This window comes from Trachypithecus francoisi, unplaced genomic scaffold (assembly GCF_009764315.1).
Source record: "Trachypithecus francoisi isolate TF-2019V2 unplaced genomic scaffold, Tfra_2.0 Lachesis_group3, whole genome shotgun sequence".
NCBI classification, from domain to species: Eukaryota; Metazoa; Chordata; class Mammalia; order Primates; family Cercopithecidae; genus Trachypithecus; species Trachypithecus francoisi.
This window is the reverse complement of record NW_022681468.1, coordinates 48,446,031-48,471,187: the sequence shown is the minus strand read 5'-3', so window position 1 is coordinate 48,471,187 and position 25,157 is coordinate 48,446,031. Positions and strand designations below refer to the sequence as shown.

At 44.0% G+C, this 25,157-nt stretch overlaps 2 protein-coding genes across 3 annotated transcripts in view; one reads left to right on the top strand and one right to left on the bottom strand.

Moving 5' to 3' along the window:
- Positions 1 to 1,054: 1,054 nt before the first annotated feature.
- Positions 1,055 to 10,866, bottom strand: OTX2 (orthodenticle homeobox 2). Of its 2 annotated transcripts, XM_033187931.1 has the most exons (5): positions 10,725 to 10,866; positions 10,503 to 10,566; positions 5,704 to 5,919; positions 4,537 to 4,688; positions 1,055 to 2,700 (listed from the first exon to the last, which is right to left on the bottom strand). In XM_033187931.1, the coding sequence occupies exons 3-5, from the start codon at positions 5,798 to 5,800 to the stop codon at positions 2,080 to 2,082; spliced, it is 870 nt and encodes a 289-aa protein (XP_033043822.1). In that variant the 5' UTR covers positions 5,801 to 5,919; positions 10,503 to 10,566; positions 10,725 to 10,866; the 3' UTR covers positions 1,055 to 2,079. The 2 variants fall into 2 exon arrangements, with proteins under 2 accessions (XP_033043822.1, XP_033043823.1); XM_033187932.1 differs by lacking the exons at positions 10,503 to 10,566; positions 10,725 to 10,866 and adding an exon at positions 9,144 to 9,229.
- LOC117071020 overlaps positions 10,472 to 25,157 on the top strand; it is a 121,403-nt gene continuing 106,717 nt past the window's right edge. Inside the window, exons 1-3 of the mRNA XM_033190830.1 lie at positions 10,472 to 10,520; positions 12,345 to 12,602; positions 13,655 to 13,812. Of these exons, the coding sequence (XP_033046721.1) occupies positions 10,472 to 10,520; positions 12,345 to 12,602; positions 13,655 to 13,812 (465 nt within the window). The remainder of the gene's footprint in view (positions 10,521 to 12,344; positions 12,603 to 13,654; positions 13,813 to 25,157) is intronic.

Sequence of the window (25,157 nt, the reverse complement as noted above, 5' to 3'; positions counted from 1 at the left end):
AGCTGGGAGATTAAGACCCTGAATCTGGGTAAACCTCAGGCCCCAATTTAACTTCATGTAAACTACAGTATGTTGAAGGTCATCAATAGGTACTGAAAACTCTTGCCATCAAATTTGGCCTCAAATGTTGGTTGCAAACTATTGCATTTCCTTTACCAGTGAACCAATTATTAGGAAAGATTACATAGAGTTGAAGAGAGCATGCGCAGCCAGGGACTGGAAAAATGAAATAGCCAGAAAACAAAATGGTTGCAACTGCTAACCTTCATTTAAAACGTTACAATCAAGAGTCACTTAATTTTGGTCAGCTGTAAGAGCTTAAGCAGCTTAAAATGAAATTAAATATTGCTTTTACCTGAGGAGCACCATGATCATGGGCCCATTTGTCTTTTCTGGTGACTGGTTTACAAAATGCAGGTACAACTCAAAAGGGACCCATTTTTTTCCCCCCTCGGCACTTTCTTAAACACACACAAAAAAACTGACCAGGGTGCCTTATGTTCAGCTACTGAAATTATAGGTTTTAAAACTTTTCTGAAACTCTTTTGTTCAGAAATCATTTCTGCCTGAATTGCTTTCAGATTCTGATTACACTCCCTCTCACGTTTACCTCAGTATTTGGAAGTTAAAAAAAAAAAAAATCCCCTTAACCAAATAAGAGAATAGAAACAAGAAATTCTTGTCATTCTGATGTTTTCAGAGATACTCCAATTCTCCTCCTCCCTCTTAAAAACTTGATATATTTTTAAACATACTAATAAAGTGCCTAAGAAATTGTTCAGGTTTGAGGCAGGAAGGGAAAAGCAAGGAAAACAAGATCCTACTGTCAGGCTCTCCAAACTCAATTTCAGAGCAATCCTGATGAAAGTCACAAAAAGTCTACATACCACTGTCGGTCATATCTACTTTATGCATAGATTAGCAAAAAAAGAAAAAGTAAAAATAAGTTTGCTAATTTCCTCTCTGTCCTAAGAAAAATGTGTTTTGGGAAGGAAAGACTGAAGGTAGGCTTCTCATTTGTAAATAGTGGTGTAAAATTAAACTGGACCCAATGTTGTGCTAGAACCATTTTAATATAATTATACATATCTGCCAAATCCAGGAAGAAAAGGTTTATGCATATATAACTTTTCCAGTTAACATCTGCAAGCATAAACGACAATGATCTCAGTTTAATAATTCATCAGGGTCAGAGCAATTGACCAATGTCTCTTTACTGCTAGGCTTACCAACAGTAAATTACAGATGAATTCGTGTCCTTTTGCTTCTCTTCTCTCACTCTCCTTGTCCAGAGACATTTTGTCGTAAAGTTTCAGTGCAACTCACCTCCAGCCAAAGGTAATCTTTTTAGATCAGTACTCAGTTGCTCTGAATTTTGCTTATAATTATAACCTATTTAATCACAGAAGAACCCCTGCAGAGGTGGAGTTCAAGGTTGCATACAATAACAGGAGATCACAGTTTTGAAGTCTAGCACAGATTAAAAACCACAGATGTACCATTTATAAGACACACACTGATTGTCTCTTAAACTACATATTGACTCCTTATGAACATTATTTTTTAAATAAAGTAGTGCATCTAGGACAATCAGTCGCACAATTCACACAGCCCTGAAAAGTTTTTTCAGTGCCAACTACCAGTTGGTCATGAAACGTGAATGAGCTTGAGACACTGTTCATTCCTAAGATTCAACCAAGGATTGGCTAAAACATTGGAACACCTCTGCTTAAGAAGGCTATGACCTTCCCTCCCTTCCTTCACAACTTAGTTTTGTTTGATTTTATTTTTGGTGGTGTTTGGTTGCACGTGGCTAGAATGCTTTTGATCATTCAAATCAGGAAAACCAATGATCTAAAACTATGACAGGATCTTAAGTAGACTGGTTTGTCCATTTCAGGTTGCTGGTTGGTAGGCCCCTCTAAGTCCCTTCGTTTTTCCTTCTATGCCTCTCGGAACTTTGATCAGATGAGTCTGAGCATCATCCCATCTAACTCTTTTAACCAATGCCTGGCTAAAACTGGAATGTCCAGCCCAGTATATTTAAAAATCACCCACAAAAAGAGGTTCTACAGGTCTTCACAAAACCTGGAATTTCCACGAGGATGTCTGATCTTTATAATCCAAGCAGTCAGCATTGAAGTTAAGCTTCCAGGAGGCAGTTTGGTCCTTATAATCCAAGCAATCAGTGGTTGAGTTAAAACCCAAGCTTGAAGCTCCATATCCCTGGGTGGAAAGAGAAGCTGGGGACTGATTGAGATGGCTGGTGACTGCATTGGTACCCATGGGACTGAGTGTGGCCCCTGGTCCGGGAAGCTGGTGATGCATAGGGGTCAAGTAAGATCCACAGTCCATGCCCCCAAAGTAGGAAGTTGAGCCAGCATATCCTTGACTATAACCTGAAGCCTGAGTATAGGTCATGGGATAGGACCTCTGCATGCAGGAAGAGGAGGTGGACAAGGGATCTGACAGTGGGGAGATGGAAGCTGGGCTCCAGATAGACACAGGAGCACTGCTGCTGGCAATGGTCGGGACTGAGGTGCTAGAGGGGGGAGTGAATTGGCCACTTGTTCCACTCTCTGAACTCACTTCCCGAGCTGGAGATGTCTTCTTTTTGGCAGGTCTCACTTTGTTTTGACCTCCATTCTGCTGTTGTTGCTGTTGTTGGCGGCACTTAGCTCTTCGATTCTTAAACCATACCTTGGAAGGGAAAGAAACTTCTTTAACACAGTTTTGATAACTCCTTAAGGACAACAATGGCTCCCATATTATAAATCTATCCTACATTGGCAGATCAGCTAAACACAAAATTTCCCCTGCCACTGAAGACCTATTATGTGGCACTCTCATATAAACTCCTGGACTTGTAAGAAAGTTGGGGAGGCTCTGTCAAAACACTTGACGCTGCCTTATTTCTTGCCCAGAATAACATTTAAGATAATCCCCCAAATCATATAGCTAAAAACTCTCCACATCACTTTCCTATCTTATTTTGCCTCTAACACACACATACACATAGACCCAGCTATATTTTGGAACACTCTCACAGAGGAATAGAATGTATCTATGTCTTTTGGAGGGAAATACATGAGAAGTGAGAGAAAGCAATTCTGTTGTTACATGCTAACAGGAACAGCCTAAATTCATTTACAGTTCATCTTCCAGGAGGCAGCTGCTAATATGGAGGTTGGTTGGTTCCATCACCCTTCTGTCTCTCTTAGAAAGAAAGGCTCACAAAACAAAGCTCAAGGGGAAGAAACGATCTTGTTGAAGAAAGAGGTCTGAAAGCCACTATTTGCTAAAAGCTTCTTTGCGGTAAAAGGAGTGACTTACATGCACTCTGCTTTGAGCTGGGAGCACAGACCTGCTAGTCTCTGAGACTCGAGTCTGTGTCTTTAGAGTATTGCCACTCAGCACATAGACTCAGTCTCCTGTGCTGTGTTTACTGACTTACCACTTCCACCCCCTGCTGCAATCTTTACAATTCTCTTTACCAGGCCTGTTCATGTTCTGCAATGAAGGAGCTATGATTGGTGTACGAGGGGGCTTAGAAGAGAAACTACTGGCATTTTCTGGAGGACAAATCCTTAGCTGAACTTTTCAACGAGCTCTCTGTATGGGTGCTGTAACTGTGGTAGAAGTGATGCCACCAAGGCCAAGCTCAAGAGCACCAACCATTTGGAGCCATTTGTTTTCTCCTAGTGAGGACTTTGGTTCAAGCCTTGCAAGTGCTAAAACTTCCTCTAACCTACTTTGAAAAGGCCCCTTTCCCAATTTGCAACTGACACTGATGTCTGTTGCTTTCATAAATATATTCTAGTTCAAGGAGAGGCCCAGGTATGTATGTGGTTTATGTGCTAAACACTTTGCAGAGAACTCTGTACAGGCCTCACTCACAAGGCAAGCTGGAGTTGACCTTCCCTCTTCAGTTTAAGGTCAAGTTTAGGGAAACTAAAACAAGAGGGGTGTCACTAGAGACATTATGTAGATATTTTATCTGTTAAATGGCTCAGAGCTAGAAAAGTCTGTTCAATCCCTAAGAAGTCAAGGAAAATACATTCTTTTTGTGTTGATTTATTTGGTAAAAGCACCAGCTGCATCTATGTCCTGATTCTGCCACCAAACTTAGTTATGACCTTGAGCAAGTCATTTACTCTATTTTTTCATCTGTAAAAATATTTGGACTGTCCAGGAGCTGAGCTGCTTTCACATGTACAAGTCCATGAGAATAGGAGAGGATTTCTATACAGAGGAAGGGAAGGGTTACAACACCACGTGACTACTCTTGAAATCTGCTCAAAGATGGGTCTCTGTCCACCAGCAACCCAGGCCTTGAAGACCCTTGCTTATAGGATTAAGTGGTGATGGGCAGGCAAAAAAGGACAGGAGGAGAATAGTTTCCTGGCCCCTTAGTGAGTGAAGGAGAATTTCAAGCCTTCCTTCAGTCCTCTCAAAGACCTGGGGCTCTCCACAGCCCCATACTCTGGGGAAAGGTGGCATGATCAGGAAGAATGGTTCTGCCTGCATCTGCCCTACCTGCACCCTGGACTCGGGCAAGTTGATTTTCAGTGCCACCTCCTCTCGCATGAAGATGTCTGGGTACCGGGTCTTGGCAAACAGTGCTTCCAGCACATCTAGCTGCGCCCGAGTGAACGTCGTCCTCTCCCGGCGCTGTTTCCGGGGGGTGGCTGCGGGACAAGAAGCCCAGGGCCCTTTAGGGTGGGGGAGCAGTTTCTCAGTCATAGGCGTTTCCGCGGGTTCTCCGACGCCCCTGCCCTCCACCCCGCAGCAGTCCCCCGTTCCTCACAGCCCTTCAACTGGGAGCCTACCAATGCTCTCCCCACCGTCTCCCCAGCCTTGCTCCCCGGGGACCCAGGACACACACTGCTTCTTTCCCCACTCGTCTTGGTGTTGGGATTGCTCCAATCAGAGCATCACTTGGAAAGTTAACAAATGAAACATTTTTTAAAACACACACAAAAAACTTCTCCAAGATCAACCCCCAAACCACAACACAAAAAGGCTATTCCATGAAGTCAAAGGATCTGCGAGGACAGACTGGCAGCTCGAATTGATGGGGGAAATCTGGATCCTGTTCCCATGGTTTTTAGCACACCTCGGGCCTTTGTTCCTCCATCTTTAAAATGGGGACATAGTTCATACTTCTCCTTCTGGGAGGATTTTAAACAGATCTGATCGGAAAGGAAAGCACCCTCATTTGGAGGAAGTCACGCCTCTTGGGATTAAAGCAGGCTCTGGAGGTCATAGGGGAAGGCCCGGGCATGGAGGGAACAACTGCAAAGCCCGAGGGTGCTAAGGACTTAGGGAGAGAAAACTCGGCTTCTCCAAGAGGACACTTCTGAGGAATTGGGCATTGAGATATGGGCAGGGGTCTTTTGCCCAAATGACAAGGACAGTAACCTTCCTCATCCCACTCTGATGCCGATCCTTATTTACTTGAATTAAGAATAAAGTGATGTGATTGTAACTGTTGCAGACCCACCTACTCACTTCTCCCAACCCCTGTTCTCTGCTTGGTGAGTAAATGCCCCCCTCAGAAGGCAAACCTAGTGGAGACCTACCCTGAAGCTGGGTGGGGACAGTGTGACTGCCAACCCCTGTGTTCCATGGGAACAGGGTGTTGCATCCCCGGAGGATGGGCGTGGGGAAGGGGGTTGCGGGAGTGCAGCAGGGCTCACTTACCCGGGTAGCCCACGGAGGGGTGCAGCAAGTCCATACCCGAAGTGGTCAGACTCAGCCCATTGACTGCGTAAGGCGGTTGCTTAAGATAAGACATCATGCTAAGGTTGTTTGGAGGTGCAAAGTCGGCCCAAATCGGGGGTACCCAGCTGGAAGATCTTGATGCGCCCGGGGTGGACAGGTTCAGAGTCCTTGGTGGGTGGGTTTGGAGCAGTGGAACTAAGGGCAAAGCAAACAAACAAACAGAGGGGCTGGTTTACTGCTTCGGAGGCAGCAGTTCTTCCACGTTTCACCACTAACTTAAAAAGAGCACGGGCTAGGCGAGGCAGAGGCTTTTAAAGGACTTGCAGACACTCCCCCCACCCCCATCCCCACCCCCACCCCCAGCTGCTCTGGAACTAGAGGGGATGGAGGGAGACCAGATAAACCTGTCTTCCCCACCCCCACCCTAAAGTTTAAAAAAAAAAAAGTACCCGAAGAAAGCAATTACAATCTGCCTTCCCCAAGAACAAAACCCCACGCCTTCAAATGCACACATTGCATTCCTATCCCTACATTTGCATAGGACTCATTGGCTGGCACTAGCTAATTGTCTCAAACAAAACTTGATTGGGGCCATTTGCAGAGACAAAGAACTCTTTGGCTAAATAAATAATGCTGATAACAAAGCCCATTGGTGAGAAACAAAGAAACAATTCAAGAAATCTACCTCTCCCCAGACTGTTGCCTTTCCATGGCAGAGATTTTAATTATCTTAGCTTTTTACCACTTTCAACTGCTGCGAACCTAAAATGTCAGTGCGTTTAACATCTAAAATACCAACTTACTAAACGACAAACTTGGAAAAACCGCTCAACCACTATTATTCCACATTTGAAGTCATTTCCGGTAATCATTTTCACCTAATTAGTAGTCTGGGTAATTAGATTTCGAGGTAAGTAACAGATTTATTAGGGTTTTGGAGAACCTTGATTATATGTGTCTAAGGAACGAAAGCTAAACAAACAAGTATTTAACTTTTAATAGACACCCATCAAATATTTAAACATATTGCAAAAAAGTCTTCAAGATTGGCACAGGGCTTGCCAGAAATTGTGAAGTAAAGTTAGAATCCCACCAATCAGATAATGACGGGACCCCACATTTGTAGTGCAAGCTGCTTCCATGTTGATTTTGATGTGTGGAGGCTGCAGATCCTGCGGGAGGCAAATTTTCAGACATTTGGGTCTTCCGCAGCTGCAGCAGAGCTTCCTGTTAACTCTAACTGCCTTTTGCACATTTTAGTTTTGAAGAAAGTAGATACACAAACACCCAAAGTTGTGAAACTAATAGAATTTCTCCCTACCTTTCAAGTTTCCTACAATCCTATAAGAAAAAGAGCTCCAGGGGGAAAAGAAAGGAAGAAAAAGAAAAGTTATTTACTTTCTTCAGCTGTGTTACACCCCCCCACCCACGCACCCCAGCAAAGAGATTCAAAGTAGATGTTAATATGGACTGGCAGTTTGCAAGTCTGGCCTTTATTTTCCTAAAATGTGGCACTTATATGCAAGGATCTCTACTTTGAAACTTTGATACCATGAGAAATTGCTTCAAAATGGCGGATACAAGAGAAAGGTCTTACTGAGTTTAAAGGACTCCGGGTTTTCATATTTACGTTGCTTAAGACAGCAAGACACAAAAGTCCATAAATGAAACTCAGTAACTGTAACTTCTTTCTGATTTAAATTCAGAGCACAAAAGTCATACTTTTCTACCCCAAGATCTAATTTAATGTAATTTTATAAATGTCTTTCTTGAAGGAGTTTGTATTATCCTCAGTAAAACTAATTTAGTTACTCCTACAATACAGACTTCATGTTTTTGCATTGTCTTTTCTTTTCAAAATGCTGTTCTTTGGAGGCTGGGAAAATAAACAAAAACCTTCAGCTTAGAGGCTGTTTAAACACACATACGACTGCTTTAAAATACAGTTGTATATGTGTTTAAACAGCCTCTATACCGGAGATTGGAGATTTTTTGTTTAATCGTACTACCTTGCAAAGTTCTGAACTACAGTACTATAGAGAATCGTAAAATCATGTCAGGTGTACCCTTGAGAAATATGGAAATGTTCTTACATGTCGAGCTCTCACCAAATTAGAAATGCCTGACACATCACACAATAAAGTAGCACATTCCAACATAAAAAGCAGTAACACGCAGAAAGCACCAGGGCCGAGATCCTTCCAGGGGCTCCTTTGCTCTTACCATTGCACAATGGCTAAAATTCTCGGAATAGACTATTTTCATTTTTATTTCTGGATCCACCTTTAAAAGGAAAAGAGGAAAACCAAAAACCAAAACTAAGAGATTCTCTCCACAACTGGCCTAGTATGCACTCTGCATAGAAGGCATGGGCCCTTCAATCTAACTTTCAAAGCCCTTTTCCAATCTCGCAGCGGGGTCCAGAAGGGGAAAAAGAAATGACTTTTCAAAAATCCACGCCTCACTATGACTGCTCACGAGGTGACCTCTGGAGAACTCATACCTAGAAGCTGGCCGCGGTCGCGCGGCGAGTCCCGGCCGCCGGTCGGCGACCGCACCTCCAGGCGCGAGTGCCTGGGTCCCGCGTCCCTGCCCGGCAGCCCGGCAGCCCCGCAGGCCTGGCGCCCGAGGTCCCGCTCCACTGCCCGCGTCGCCCGCGCAGCCTTATATCTAACGGTCAATTCGTGCAATCTGTCGCTTCCCCCTCCCCCCGCCTTGTTTTTTTTCTTCCAAGAAACCCATCTACCAGTTGCTGTGTCCTCGCTCAACAATAATTACCTCGTCCGAGAATTAATTATAATAAATGTTTTCTTGATAAACTAACGAGATAATCCGAGGGGCACACGTCCCTTAATTACAGGCCGCCATGCTCCGCTCTGCTTCTCGTCCGGGCTGATTAATTTTCTGCATGATGGAAAGGAAACAAAACTACGCGGACTGGCGACTGGCCTGCGGCTGGGAGGACGCCGAAGAGGAGGAAAGAAAGAAAAAGGAGAAGTGAGGGCACCGCGGAAAACGGCCGGCGCTGGCCTCTCTCCGGCGAACTCGAGTGAAAGTTTCTGGTCTCGGGGAATCAAATAACTCTGCCACCCGCGAGGGAGGGAGGAAGAAACGTGCCAAAAGGGTTGGCCTTGACTATTAATTATCATTGGGAGAAAGCCCCGGTGTTAGCGCTGAGGTCTGGGTGTCTACCTTACTCTGGGGGGAGGAGTTTCCTCTCCTACTCCCCTCTCTGTTGCTAATAACTTTTGTGCCTGGAAAAAGTCCCGAGCTGAGCAGGAGAAATCCTGACCCCCGAAGCTCTAGAATGGGGGGGGGGGGGCGGGGGCGGATAATTTCTAGGAGCCACTTCACCGTCTCCTCCCCAAGCAATCCACCACCGCAGGGTCAGCGCCGCTCGGCCTTCGCTCCCCGCGCACCATTTCGTCTGTGTAGGAGGCAAAAGCCAACACGATGGAATCCTGACAGAGGACTTGGGTTTCCAAAAATGTGTCCCGAAATCGGGCATCGATTTCAAGAGTCACTTGAACGCAGCAACGCGAAGACTTCTTAGGAGTTTGCAGCGCGACCCGTCGCCCGCGCCTGGAGCTGGCAGGGACCTTCGGATGGTTCTCACTGGGCCGACCCAGGGCACAGGTTGGGCCTCGGCGAACCCCTCGGCCCCCGCCTGGCCCCGACCCACAACACCTTATTGTCCCCGAGCCTGGGAAGGGGGTGCGCGAGCGCGCGGGGGAGCCCTGTGGCTCCCCGCCAGAGAACAGCTGAGGGGCCGCGGTCCCAGCGGGAGGATTCCGGTCCCTGGCCTGGCCGCGGCCTCGGGCAGAGCAGGGGCCACTCGCTGCCACTTCTGCCAGCTCCAGGTGCGCGCAGAGGGCTACGTGGGGCTGGCCGCGAACCGTACACGGCACAGTCAAGTTGAAAAACCACTCTTCACGTTCGCTCGGCCTGGTGACCAGGGTCGGGGACCCCGACAACCTGGGGTTGGGAGGCTGCGTAATTACAACCCAGGGTGGTTTGCATTTTGGGGTGTGGTGGGTATTTAAACACAAAAAGGAGATCTGGAAGCGTTTGGGAGAAACAGAGAACCGAGCTGTGCTAGGCTGAGGGAGAGGAGGCCAAAGAGAGCAAGCAGTGAGCGCCGGAGCAACGAGAAGCCAGCGCTCCCAGCCTCCTCGGTTATCCGCTCCGGTTTCGGCTCACGTTCATCAGGGGCCGACAGGGGCTCGAGCGGCGGCCCCCGGCCCAGGCCGACCGGCAAGCGAACCGGGCTTCCGGCGCGCGGGCCCAAGAAGGCGCCTGGCTTTTTATTATTGTTGTTTCAATCCATCCATCTAGTTACATTTGCATCTTTTTGTCTCGGACTCTGAAAAGGTCTCTGGGATCCATCCAGACGACCCCAACCCGATCTGGGGGCCAAAACGCAAAGATCGCGGGGAGAAGCCTAGAACGGCGTTGACAAAAACAAAACCACAAACAAAACCTTCCAAAACATCCCAGATTACACTCGCAGCGTTTCGACGACGTTTTGCAGAAGCGACGACCCCCAGGAGCACGCTCTCTGCCTCTCTCTCACTACCGTTCTCATCCCTAGATCACGTTTTTCTTTTTGCAACGATCGTTATTACACCTCAAAATTTGTAAGAGAAAAAAAATACATCCGCCTACAGAACTCCACGTTCGCAGAGGGGCATCGGTCGGTCTATTGGAGGTACTGGGTGATGGCCGACAGACTCGGGGACACGTACATATGGATATAGACAAGACAGACGGACACTTACCTTACAGCCTCATGGGAGGTTAGAAAAAGTCAAATATCCTTTAAATTCCAAATAGCCAGCTATCCTAAAAGAAATCAAGAGTATTGAGTTAGAAACCTTGCAGTCTTCACCCTTCCATGAAAAGTCAAACACAACAACAACAAAAAAATTTTTTTTAAAGAACAGAAAATGAGGCAGGAGGCTAGAGTTCTAAACACGCGTGGGCCCCTCTGCAATACATACAAAGTAGATGTGGTGAGTGAGGGCTGCTCTAGCAATTTTTATTTTTAATCACAGTAGAGGCTGAGTTGGAGCTGAGGTCGGTCCCGCTCTCAGGGAGATTTGCTGAGAAAGCGCCTCTCTGGCAACTTTTTGACGCAAACTCTCCAACCAATGGCAGGGAGAGAATGATTGACACATCTAAGCCAGAGGGAAAATAATAAAAACACACAACAGGGGGAGGAAAACAGGCCGCTGCTGCACGGGGGGACGAGCAGGCAACAAATCCAGGCCTCCGACATTACCAGAATGTTCTTTAAAGACACTGAGCTTTGCTTAAAATACACATTATGGGCCGGAGCATGTGAACTAATTGTATAATTAAAGTGATGGACAGGGAGTTCTTCTCTTACCCTCTTTTCCCCTGCTTCTTTTACTCCGTAATTTCCTTTCCCCTCATTCTTTTTGTTTTTTGTTTTTAGGGAAGGGAAGAAAGGAAACCCATGCAATGGAAGATGGAAGATAAAAATATTTAAGTAAATGCTGGAGAAGGGCGAGGGATAGGGAGTGACTGGGTTATCACATTCAACCCCAGCAATAAGTGTGTGGATGACAGGCAGAAAGCAAGTCAGACTGAAACTCAAAAACACGACTATACCGTCTCAAACAGGGCCAGAACACGCTGACTGCCAGAAAGGGTAAAGGAGGGAGGTCTGGGAGTGCGATGTGAGCATGTACGGAAAACAGAGACAGAAAGATACACAAGTCCGAGAACAAACTATTTTCTAAAACTCAGTGTCTTCTCTATTTCCTAAGCCCTTATAAATATCCTTACACATATAAAATAAATGATCCCCGAGTGAGAGACCCGGGCTTCTGGTAGGCGCCTGGGGTTTTTTTGGAATTGAGAAGCCCACGACAGACTGCAGGGAACATGAACCCCGGAATCTAATCCCAGGGCCCATTTAGGGGAAGTAGCTGGGGCCACATCGGGCCTCGAGGATGCAAGTGTGAGGTCGACAAGATATCGGGAAAGGGAGCGAGCGAGGGAAGCTCCCGTTGGAAACAGCTTCTGTGTTAGAACAAACGCCACCAAACGCCCGACACTGCGAGGCCTGGAGCTAACTGGGCTGGCGCCGTCTGAGCCCGGGGCTGAGAGCCGGGAGACTGGGAAGTGATGGGACCTGGGGACCCGAGCTGGAGAGTGCGATCCCTAGCCCAACTTTTTTGCCTGGCATAGAGAGCAGGGACCGGACAGGTTTCAAACGGATCCGAGTCCCTAGAAAAGCAAAAACAGACTGGGCGGAGTATGGGATGGGGGGTGGCTAGTGGAACTGCTGAGTGTGTGTGAATAAGGGGGGTGGGGGTGGGAGCAGAAGACAGCTCTTCCTTCACAACACCCAGTGCAGGAAAAGAAAAATAAAATCTCTTCCTAAATACCCCATCCCCCGCCACCCACCCACCACCAACTACCATCACCACCACGGCTAGTGAGCCCAAAGAAACAGCTCGCTGCTTTTAATTTGGGGACCTATGTTAATGAAGTTGGTAATTAATTCGTCGCTTTGTTGTCGGTTCTTATACTGTATGTGTAATCAAATGTGGCCGTCCTTGGGATTTACAGCAATTAACGAATTACGGGAGTGCGCACGAGGCAGCAAGCCCTCAGCAGCTGGGCTGGGCTCCGGCTCCTGCTCGGCCTGGGGCTGAGGACTCCGCGGCCGCGGCCCCCGTCACAGGTGTCTCTAGAGCTTTGGGCCCTGGCGGCCCCTCGAGCCCCCGAGGGGCCCGGGGCCCGCCCAGCTCCTTCCCGGCCCTCTGCAACAGCTCCAGTCCGGAGACCCGCTGGCTGTCACGTTCCCAGGAGTCAAGACTTTCTAGGGGCCCGGGCGGGGGGGGAGGGTGAGTACGGACCTTTTTTTCTCACCCCACCCCCACTGTACTGAAATACCTGGCGACCGCCCCCGAAGCCTTTAATGGGGATGGTGGTGGGGAGGGGGTACAAATGCCCCAGGCGTTATGACCCTCTTGGCGCTGGCTGTCGGAGGCACTGGTTGGGTGCCCTTGGTCAGAGTCACGATGCTTTCGATGAAGGAAAGGCAAATCCACCCCGATCGCCTGAAGCAGAGTCTCCTTCCTACCCCTAGAAAAGAGAACGTTTCCCTCAGTTTGATCACAATGATGCTTAAAGCATAAAAGAGCCGAAGAAGAAAAATGAACGTTGTGGATCTGGCAGAGGGGAAGGCCGGAGGGAGGCCTCGGGGACAGTGAGCATAGGGTGGGATGGAGAAATATCAGAACACGCTCTTGTGAGCTCCACCAAGTAAACCATTTTGGGCTAGGAGATCCATCTGCTGTAGGGTTCAGTGTCCAGGGAAACCTTTCAAGCTCAATGTAGAGGTTTGCAATGTCCTCCCAGATGGCGAGGGCAGCTGAATCTCCCTAAAAATCCCCCTGTTCTATTTGACAGGGGCAGATTTATGCGTGGTGGGGCGTGAGAGGGTTTTGCCCTTCCAGCGGCCGGCAGCAGACAGCTCCCGCTTCTCCTTTGCACTCTAGTCTAATAACTTCCCAGAAATACCGGGCCAATAAACTACGAGTTGGAAATGGACAGTGTTAAATAAACAAGGGTCTCTTTAAAATTCTCATCCACTTCAGATGTCTAAAGTAAGATTGTGATGATTTTGTCACGGTTTGGTAAATTTACCCCTTTAAGAGGCTTTCATAAATCCCAGAACACACCTTCAGCCAGATTTGAATATAGATTTAGGTTTTAAAACCCAGAAGCTGGAAACACTGCTTTATCAAAGAGAATTTCCCTTTAGCTTAGCAATGTGCTGAAGCTCTTAAAAGATTGGATCTGAGAGAGAGAGAGAGACACAGAGGAGAAAGAGAACTAGAGACAGAGAGAGGCAGACAGGGAGGGGGGGGAAAGACTTTCTTTTTCTTTCTAGAGGAATTCTGCCCAGACTCTGCAGCAGTTGGTAGCAGGCAAGCTTTCTCCTGGGTGTCGCCTGGAAAAGTTGCAAAATTGTTCTTCACCTGTAAGAACATGCTCTTTATCTTCCAGTCTCTTCTTGTCAATTTGGAAATTGCAGACAGTCCGGCTCAGGTACAGTCCCCACAAACCCTATTCTAGGTCAGGACAAAAGCCACTGGCTTTGGGGGAAGGGGGTTGGGCTATTTTACTGAAAACCTTAGATGCTTGGTGGGAGAAAAAGACTCTTTGGATGAAAAGTCTAACTCTTGATTTTCAGTAAGTTCTTGAACTTCCAATTTACTATCTGTTCATTGTATTTCTGTGTTTAACTTTTTTTTTCTGTGTCCTGTGTCTTCAACATTTTTTTTCTATGAATCTGACTTATGGTAGCATGCTTTGTGTTTTTAGATAATTTTCATTAACAAGTGGATGGTTTTTAATTGCCACTTGCACAATTATTTTGCTATGCATATGAGATACAAGCATTCAGAAGCTAAATTAAGAAAACCAATACGAAGGGAATCAAATTATTTGCCAGAGCTTGTGTGCAGTTTCCAGAATATGTCTGATACTCATATTTTGAAATCAAGATTCATGCGTGACACTAACTAGGCTCACTTTCTCCACTGCACAAGCCAGGCCAGTTTAAAATATTCCAAACTTTCCTCCAAGTTTATTAACTTTGGTGGGGGGGAGTGGGGGAGGGGGAGGGGAGAGAAGACATCCCAGGATTCTTGCAGGCTAATTAAAAAAGAAGAACAAAACCCATATTCCGTGAGAACATAGCCTCTTGAGGGAAAGGAGCCAGTTAGACTTCCTTAACACTGACTTCAGAAATATGAACATTAATTTCCAATCTTTTCAGCAATTCAGTGGACAGTGAGGGACTACATTTTGCTTTAGAAGCACCATAATACCTAGAAAGAAGTCATTTTTTCATTAGGTTTTTAGATATGTCTTTATTATAAACTTTGATGAGACTAACCATAATTTTTTAAATAAGGATTTAAGATTGGAAATGCAGACAGAATTTAGGGGAAAAAATAAGGCAGCAGATCACTTATAAATTAAGCTTGGGTCTCTCACTCCCTGCACTGTGGTTGCCTCAAAAAAGAGGATAAGGGAGAAAGAAATAACTTCAAAGATAGGATTGGGCTGTCTCGATAAAAGAGTAGGGAGACAAACTCCAAATGTGAAAAAGAGGAAAAGAGGACCATGTTGCTCCGGAATGAAACGGATTAAGATTGTGTGACAAGTGCGAGATGTGGGGCTGTGAGACATTTATGAGCAGAGTGTGAGCCGGGAGCTGTGCCTCTGTCCCTGAGAGTGTGGGGACCAAGGGTGTGTGCAGAGTAAGGTTATGGTGAGGGATAGGAAGGACTTGTGTGGATGTGAGACAGAGAGAAGTGTGAGGCAAGTCTGTGTATGTGTATGTGTGTGTGTGTGTGTGTGTGTGTGTGTGTTAGGAGGGTGTGGATGGGAATGTGGATGGATTGATGAAGGGTGGTAGCTGTCAGTTTACATAATTTTCATCTCCTGGTTCTGAAGTTTCCTTGAAATCAATTCTACTGCAGGCAGCAGCCTTGAGCTTACAGAGCTGATATAAAACAACCATTACAGTCCAATATCTTGCCTGTTTGCAAACTTCATTTAAAACTGGGGAAAAAAAGACCCAGGAATGGTTTTGTAAGAAAGGAAAAAAAGAAGAAAAGAAAACCACAGTGAAGCTTTAAACTAGTTTGGATAAATCTCTAATCTTTTATTTGTAACCTTTTACAAGCTTTATTTCCCGTATATGAAAAGCTTCTTTTATATGGGCACGACAGACTTTTCCTTTGGATTTTTAATTAGAGTCCATCAATTGTAGCCATATTTAAGAATCAATATAAAGTAATCCTTCGAGATGGGATAAGGTTTTAATCGAAAATCTAATTTCCCTCTCTTTGCAGATCATTTTAAGGGGCTGGTTGATTAAAAAAAAAAAAAAAGTTCAATTTTTAAAAAACATACACCTCAAACCTGGAAAAGATCATGTCTACAAGAAACCAACTGATGTTGCCTTACAAAGAAAGTCTGGCGGTTGTTGGGAACTTTATTTTTTTCAACTTAGAAGAATTTGATTTATTTTTCTCTCAAACAGCATTCCCTAATGTGGCTCCTATGAGAGTATTCACATTGAATGGAGAAAGAAAAAGACAGAAATTGTTCACCTGAAACAGTATTTCATACGCAAAAGATAGCAACCTTAATTTTTTATTAACAAAAAAACCCAGAAATCTTGACAGATCCCTTTCACTACATGGTCCCAGATTCCCAAGGTTAGAGAATAAATAACACACACTTTTTCATTTTTCTTCATGAATGCAAACTTTCCATTTTCGGATTCAGGAATGAATATTTCTGACCAATTTTAAAACTTCAAAATTAGAATTTTGCAATTTTTAATTTTTTTGCAACAATTGGAAAGTTGCTTATCTCGAAGGTATAGAATTTTAAACAGTTCTACCAGCGTCACTGGCTTTCAATTTGTCTTAAAAGAGAAAAGAAAAGAAAATGAAAGCAAGGAAGAAAGCAAATAAACAAACAAACAAATAAAAACTAATTGTAGGTGCACAGTCCAGACCGTTTGTGCTGCTGAATGATTAATCTGAGGCATTTGTTCAAAGGCCGAACATTATCTAAATGTGCATAGTGCATTTCCAACATTCACCGCTTAGTTTAAGATCTGCAGATCATCCGTCTACTAGAAGGGACCCCCCCAAAAAAAAGTTTATGGTGAATTTTCAGGCAGTCACTGTACTTTTAAAAACTGTTGTATCTGTTAAGTGCATTTGGAAAAATGAACTCATCATGTTTGCTTTTAAAAATCTGAATGAAGCGTGTTTCAACATATTTGATAGCCATGCTTTTCTTTTATCTGCAGAAATTTCAATTTATTTAAAAGCCTGGCGTTTAATGCACTACATGACCGCGTGAATTTTAGAGAAGCCCTCTTGTATTTCTCTGTAATCGTGTCTAATGAAAACCTGGGATTTTCCATTATTTAAAAAAAAGTGAAAATATAATGCATCTTCATTAGGAAAATTGACTGCTGTGCTCACGACAGTTCTTAATTGAAAAGGCAACCTATTTTAATGGTGTGGTTGAGAAGAAGATTACATACTTTATCCAAACACAAAGACAATTAATAATGAGAAGCAGGCTGCTGCCATTAACTCTAATGCAGTTGCATCAATGTCAGGGAAAAGTGCTCATACCTGAGATACACGGTGCAAACTCCCCCGGCTCCCTCCTTTCCCAATTCACCCACTTCTTAATTTGAGTTTCTTAATGTGCAAACGCCAGGGCCGGCTGTGGTCAGGCGGGCTATTTTCTGGCAAGTGCGGCGCGGGACTGGACGCCCCTGCCGGCGGGTCGCCAGGTCTCGAGCTGCGCCGCCCCGCTGGAGGCGCCCGGGCTGCCTGGCTCTCTGCGCAAACCTCGCGCCCTTCCGTTTGCGCGCCCGGAGCCGGGTGAGGGCGGCTGCGGCCCCCGCGCGATGGAGGATTTGGAAGCTTAGAACCACCTGGTACATTTTGAGATATTTAGCAAACCAGACTGGGCTGCCTCGGAAACTGGGTTCTGTTCTGACTCATTTGCAGAAAAGTTATGGGGAAAAACATCTTGTAAAATTAAGATTATGTTTGGCGGGTACAGTCGTGAGCGCACATGGTCATCCCGCGAATCAGCCAAGTTTTCCAAAGCGCCCCCTCTCCGGCTCTCAGGCCAGGGGAGCAAAGCTTACGTGTGTGCGTGTGCGCGCGCGCGTGTCTCTGTGTCTGCGTGTGTGCTCGCAAGCGCGTGTGGGTTTGGGGTGGGGGAACATGCCGACCTTTCTACACCCTAGTGCGTCCCAACTTCTGACTGGGAGGAGACGTCGGCGGCCTCTGGTCTTTTCCCTTTTTGGGCGAGGTGCGGCCAGCTGAGACCTCACGCCGGCCGCTCGGACCTAGGGCGCCGAGCTAGGGGAGACAGCGTGGGACTAGGGGACCCCCGGGCGCCCTCGGCACGGAAGGAGTGGCAGTCTTTGGTGCCGGGCCCGGTCCTTGAGACTGCTGGCCTTCCCGGGCGCCAGGACTCGAGGACGCGGTTTTCTTCCGCAGTCCCAAGACCCCCGGGGCCGTTACAGCTTGGGGAAGGGGCAAACTCTGTTTGGTCTCCACGAAGTGCTTCGATGTTCGCGAAAGGGTAGGCCCTTCTTGCTTGGCATCCTAAACCCCTCGGAACTGGCTCTGCCCCTGCCTCTTCCCCAGCACAGTCTCCCAGCTAAGGCTCAGACAGCCAGGGAAAGAGGCGCCCCCATCAGTATCCCCCACAACCCGCCCCAGTGTGAGCCAGGGCCGGCTGCAGGCTGACAGGCGCACTGTGACCAGGCCGTCGCTTCTCTTCACCAAAGATTAGATGGGGAGCGTGCACCCTCTGGGGAGTTCGCAAAGCTTCTCGCTTTGATCAGCCAAGCGCAGTGCGAGGGAGAGATATTGCTGGGGTCTGAGTCCGTTGGAAGTGTCTAGGAGAGAAGAGAGAAGAGCAGGTAGTCGCTTTGGCGGCTGACCTGCGGACACCTGCACACATCCAGCCTCGTGGAGGAGGAAGGATCCTGTCCTCCAAGGCCAACTGTATACACTCCCCTCCCTTGAGGCATAGCCTCACAGGAAAGCTCTTTCCACAAATGCACGCTTCCTTCTGCAGCCGTCAATATCCTGGGGCCAGCTCTGTTTTCCCTCAATCAAGCATACCCCACTTCCTTCCCTGCTTCCATCGATTTTTCTACAGACTTCCTATAGACTTGCCACTTTTGTGATTTTGCCCACGGGCTAGGTAACCTCTTCAAGACTCTGAAGACAAGCAGGCCTGGAGATATCCACGAAACCCCAGGTACCTGCTCTTCCTCCCTTAGGGCAGGTGAGTCTCTAGAACATTGTAACCTCCCTTTGGTGAGAGTCAACTATCAGCTACTTGGTGTGGTTTAGGAATCTTCTCGCCTTCTTTGCAGCTTTCCATCAATGTTAGATAAGCCTCCTTGCATGATGGATCTAGAGTTTCACCTGTTCATTTTAAATGCCTTTTTCAGATTGCAAACGTTGAAGTACTTAGTTACTATTTATCATCCAAGCTCTGGTTTCTGCTTTTGGTGAGGCCGTGTGTGTCAGCTGGAGTAAGGAGGACACCAGGTCTCCTAGGGATAGCTTGAAGTCTAGATGTCTTACTTGCCCAACAACATAAGAGCAAAAATAGACTTGCTTCCATTTGTGAATCTGTTTCTTAGCATTTAACCTATGGATGCTTGTTGGCATCTTTATTAACAAGTGTCTGACTTTGGATAGCCACTCAATAATGACATTCCTAATCATTTATTGAATACCATTTAAGTGAGTTCAACCACAGACAGTAACTCTTAGCCTAAATGGCAGTTTCCTGGCAGCGTATTCAACCAATGAACATGCAAAAAGTGAAAGATACCATTGCTTCCAATACTTAGCTCCCAAATATGACAATTAAAGCCATCACTTAAGAGACACACAGATCACCCCACGTGTAGATGGTGTATTCTGGGTTACTGGAAAAGCAGTAACCCTTTTGATTATGCTCTCTTGTATTTGATGGACAAAGTGTGTCAGATAAGCAAAATGTGTCAGAAGAAACAGGCATGGGGTATAGACCTTGAGTATCAACAGAATCTTGGGCTTAAGTCTACCCTGACCTTTTCCTACTGTTTCAACCAAAAACCAGAAGTAGTGGTTGAAGTGGTTGAAGTCTTTCTCTAACAAAAAGACATTCTGTAAACATGAGATATTCACCAAGGAATTGGAGGGAAACCAAACAATTTCATTATCATCAAGAAATATTTTTAATATCCTTGTAGTTGGCATTGGGTAAACATAACTTCAGTCAAGTCTAGAGTCTTAATGAAAACATTTCAGTAAAAGCAAACAACATTTTACATTAGACCATATATTCTTAAATCCAATTGCACATTTTGATCAATTTGGTTTATTAACCAATTGGTGCACACATGGTGGGATGGATAAATTTGTTTTTTTCACGTGCAAAAATATTTATTGAAGTCTCTGATTTATCTAAAGATTTGTGATTATCAAGCCAGAATGTCTCCAGAGCATAAGTACTTTTTCAAAAGTTTATTGTAACATGAACTCACATTCATTCATTCATTCGTGTATGCATTCAACAAGCATATCTGGGCGCCTACTACATAGTAGGCAATTGTCAGGAATTGATTATGTCTAGAGGTTCGTATTTTTCTCATTTCAAATAATCGAATAGTAATAATAAACATTTGATCTAAAAGTTTTCATTGCTCTCTTCTGGCCGAAAATTAAGCCTGGAGAGATTTGCTCTAAGTTGTAAGGACTTGTACTGCTCATCCATAGCAATGTTCCCAGGGAAAGCTGTAGGAATTGTTTGCATGAACTGACAAAAGTATATGACTTTTAATGTTCAAATCTAATTTGCTTCTAAAAAATAAAATCAGAAGGCAGCTGAATGTATGATTTATTATGTGTTTAGAATATGTGCTCCTCAGTAAAAAATATTTTTTTGTTAGGAATAAAAACAATCTTTAGATTTAATTCTATATTCTTTTAGTTCATCGCTAAAAGATAGAGACCATATATGCATATATGCCATCATTACATTCTTATCTTATTTCAAACAGAATGTAAAAGCAAGCATTAATTAATTATAAATACAATTTACTTTTTAAAACCCCCTTTCTGGGCTAGAAGTAGTTACTGTTATTTATTTTTGTCCATTTTAGCTTCAACTGATTGCCAGTCCTAGAAATTAATGGGTTTAATTTCCCCTCGAATTTAGGATTTTTTGAGTAACAACTTACACTCAAATGTAGTCTTTCTTACAAAAATTCTCCCCCTCTCTATTTTATTCACTTTCCATTCATAACACAGACATTACCATGGAAGTTTTCATAGGTTATTGATGGAGTTATTGAATGTGCTGATCAAATAACAGATTAAAACTGAGTCTCCATGAGGTGGCCAGTGCATGAAGGTTTCTTTTTTTCTGAAGAATTCTCACAGGAAGAATTAAATGCTACCTCTTACAAATCAGTCCTACTGATCTAGTGTGTGTTTGGACACACTAGAGACTTTGAGCCACATCCTCACCAATAGTACTTTACCTTTTGGGTATGAATTGTGGGTAATGGTGCCCGTGCATAGCCTATGGTCTGTAGAGAAGCCATATTGATTAATAGTTTTCATGCAAATTATTCAGCAGGTTGAGGAATTTTTTTTTTAATCTCCAAACCTCTAAAAACTCATTCTTTATTTTTCAAATTTGGTCTTTTTAATTTCCTTCACAGCTAAGAAGGTATGAGAGCCCCTTTGTTCTGGAGCTGCTGATTCTGGTATTCAAGGTGTTTGTTTGTTCCAAGGACTGCACTTATGATTTTAAAGTGCCATAAATTCTTCAAACTAAGCTCCTACAGTCTTTATACCACCTTACCAGCTTAGATTATGTGATCCTAAGAATGAAAAAAAAGTTTTATGAGATTAGGTAGCTATTCATATTATAAATATGAATTTATTAAATTTAACTGGCAAAAAGATCTATTATGAGTAAAGAAGGTGAAAATGCAAGCTTAAAATATTCAGGACTGAGAATAGAGCATTGAATTTCTGATTCTCTCTGTAGGTGGGGTGTGAAATAGAATGCTAGTGTTGCTGATGCCAGAATGCTTGCCTATTTTTACACTTCCGTAAGAGATGTGGGCAATGGAAAGGGATACTTATGGAAGTACAACACGGTTTATTTAAAAGTTCATCAGGCTTAAGGAGGGCAGTATTTGCCTTATGGAAGAGAGTGGGTCTCTTGATGCCCAAAATGTATATGAGAAAGACAGTGAAATGAAAAGGAGATGAGAATCCAGACACTCCATCAGCAGCCTTACCCTGTGACAGACCCAGAGGCAACTCCAAAGCCACCAGGGCAACTGCCTGTTCAGTTTGCCAAAGAGCCAGATGCTGTTGCTTGGAAGAATCTCTTCCACAGCTTGATGTCTGGGTCCTGTGATTGCCATCCAAAGAACAGTGGTGGGGCATGCTGGGATGAATGCAATCCCGGCATCCCACTACAGTGTTTTCTTTTTTTAAAAAGAGTCATTTTAAATTAAACAAGTTTTAAAACTCACATATTATTTTTGAAAATGTAAAAAGGAAATTGGAGGATAATAGTAAAAGGCAAGGCTGCCTATTTGAAAAAAAAAATCCGCTTAAAACTTAACTTTGCTTATGGGTCATTTTAATTTATCCCATGAGGAATGGGACATTTAGAGGAGACAAAAGACCATCCACCATTCACAGTGATGAAATAAAAATCACTACAATCTAGAAGAATGGTGGTACAAATAATACTTATTGTTTATGTTACTCACTATGATCATTTACAATATTTACGTAAATAAAATAAAAGTAAGATATTCGATATTGCATTTTGTAATAGAATTTTGATTGTGGGTGCCACTGAACATGTGCTTAAATAAAAAAGGCAGTAAGAAAAATCATTAGTGACATTTAAGGGGAAAAATCATGACTGCCTGAGTGTCTGATGAGTCACTAACATCTCTTCTTAAATATTATCAGTATTGTCACATGAAGCAACATCTCTCCTTTTCAAAATATGTGTTAATATTTGCTGTGTTGTAGCTAAGTGAATAATAGCTGCTGTATGTCTTTGAGTCACTCAGACTACTTCAACAAATGAATGTCATTTGATCCTAGTGTACAGCCAACACCTTTGCTTTTCCGTGTAATCTTTTATTTTTTGTAATTATGGGAATTTTTTCCCCTTGTATTCCCAGACTTTGTCTAATAGCCTAATGGTAAGTGCCTGAGCACCATAGTAAATCTATAATTTCTTTAATCATTGTGATCAATGTGAATCATGGCATGATTAACGTGGCTGGGGTAATAGGTAATGGTTAAAAAGATAATCAAAATATTTGGATAGTAATAACTCACTATACAGCAGTGTTTCTCAACCAGGGACAATTTTGTCCCCCCAGGGGACATTTGGCAATGTCTGGAGATGTTTTTAGTCATCACAACTCTCATCTACTGGGTAGAGATCAGGAATGCTGCTAAACATCCTGCACTACAGAGGACAGCACCCTACAACAGAGAATTGTCTGGCCCAAAGTGTTAATAGTTCCAAGGTTGAAAAATCCTGGTGTAGAGAATGGATAACATGTATAATGATATTGACATTTTAAAAAGTTTGGTGACTACCAAAATATAGATAGCTCTGTAGTGTTGTTAATCTAGATGAAAAGAAAAAAAAAATCAGTAACAGATATTTTCAAATATCTTCACATTTGGGGTCATATTGACAAAGTATAAAGGCATAATATTGTCACTTTCTGTAAGATATATTTCTCATCCTCACTTCAATTATTATTTAAGCGCATAGTTAGCTACAACTGGATGACATCAACAGCAGCTTGGGGATATCATGTTCCTATTTCACAAACAGAATACTAATTCAACAGGAAAAATACATAAAAGAATTTTCAGTTTTTAAATTTTCTTCGATTCCAAAATTTCCTTCCAAATAATTTGAAAAATACATAAACTTATAAAGAGGAAAATGAAAGACATCTTTAATCTGGCCATCTTAAGTTTTTAGTTTCTTTAAACTAAAACTTGTGTCTATGGACATTGATTTCTTAATATAGGACCAAATACTGTTCAGCAAAATATTTTGTTATAGTTAAGTTTTCGTGATATTAACTCCTTTGTCTAGCACATGTAAAGTGAAATTTATCGTTGTTTTCCTAATTGTTCTGTCCATACCAGTTTGCCTCCTTTTTTTTTGAGTGTGGATTTATTGGATTTTTTTTCTTTTCTTTCTTTCTTCCTTTACTTCTTTTCTTTCGTTCTTTTGTAATGTATTCAGTTATATTAAGTGGAAGACATCTCCCCATAGAGAAACTGGCTTGGACCTCATCTGCCTTATCTGTTTATGTCTTGTAGGACTAGTGTTCTCCAACACTATGTATGACTTGTCTCCTAGTCATTTCTTCTTAAGTCAGATGTTTAGAACTAATATTCCCCAACACTATGTATGACTTGTGTACTAGTAATTTTTTCTTAACTCAGGTGTTTATGCTGCAGAGCTAAAGTTATTTAACAGGTAATAGTTTTGCCTCAGTTAAATCTATGGGTGAAGATATTGCCACTGGGCAAGACTAAGGTGGTAGTTACAGTTACCAATGGGTTTGGGCAGGGAGACAGGCACAGAGCCCTTGTTAGGGAATGAAACCCAGAGAGAAGGGAGAGGAGAACTGCCAGAAGATAGAGCAGCCTAATATGGACAAATTACAGAAGGAAAGAGGACAAGAGGACGATAATGCAATAATGCACAGCCTTTAAATAACACATTGAACAACAATGAGTTTGCATTTAGCATTTGGGCAGTGCTATCATCTGAATGTTTGTGTCCCTCCAAAATTCATGTTAAAATCCTAACCCCTAAGGTGATGCTATTACGAGATGGGGACTTTGGGAAGTGATTTGGGAAGTGATTCATGAGGGAGCCCTCATGAATGGGATTAGTGTCCTTATAAAAGAGACCCCAGAGAGACCCTTACCCCTTCCATCTTGCTGTGAGGACACAGCAAGAAGGTGCCCTCTACAAACCAGAAAGCAGGCCATCACCAGACACCAAATTTGCCTCGATTTTGCACTTCCCAGTCTTCAGAATGGTGAGCAATAAACTTCTGCTGTTTTAAAGCTACCCAGTTTATGGTGTTTTGTTATAGCAGCCCAAGTAGTCTAAGAAGGGCAGTTACATGACAAGACTTCTGCTCTATTTGAGGCATTAATCTTTGGTTTCCTCCCCGGACCCATATTATTAGGTTGATGCAAAAGTAGTTGCAGTTTTGTCATTACTTTTAATGGCAAAAATTGCAATTTCTTTTGCACCAATACCTCTTGTCAGGGAAGTGGAGAAAAATTGGAAATGGGCCCACAATTTTCAGGGTTTATTTTTTCCAGGATTTTTTTTTTCTCTTTTCTTTTAATAAGATAACATGTTGTCCAGGTTGGAATGCAGTGGCAATTCACAGATGTGATCCCACTACTGATCAGCACTGGAGTTTTGGCTTGCTTCATTTCTGCCCTGAGCCGGTTCACCCCTCCTTGGGCAACCTGTTGGTCTTTTGCTCCCAAGAGGTCACCATATTGATGCTGAACTTAGTGCAAACATGTGGTGTAGCACAGAACTCCTGGGCTCAAGCCATCCTCCCACCTCAGCTTCCCAAGTAGCTGAAACTAGAGGTGCATGGCACCACACCTGGCTTTTTCAGGAATTTAAAACAGTGACTAGCTCAAGCTACCACAAGTTCTGCATTCGGCAACTGACAATGCCAATTTCATGGAAACCTCCTGGCTGCATTCCTCCCC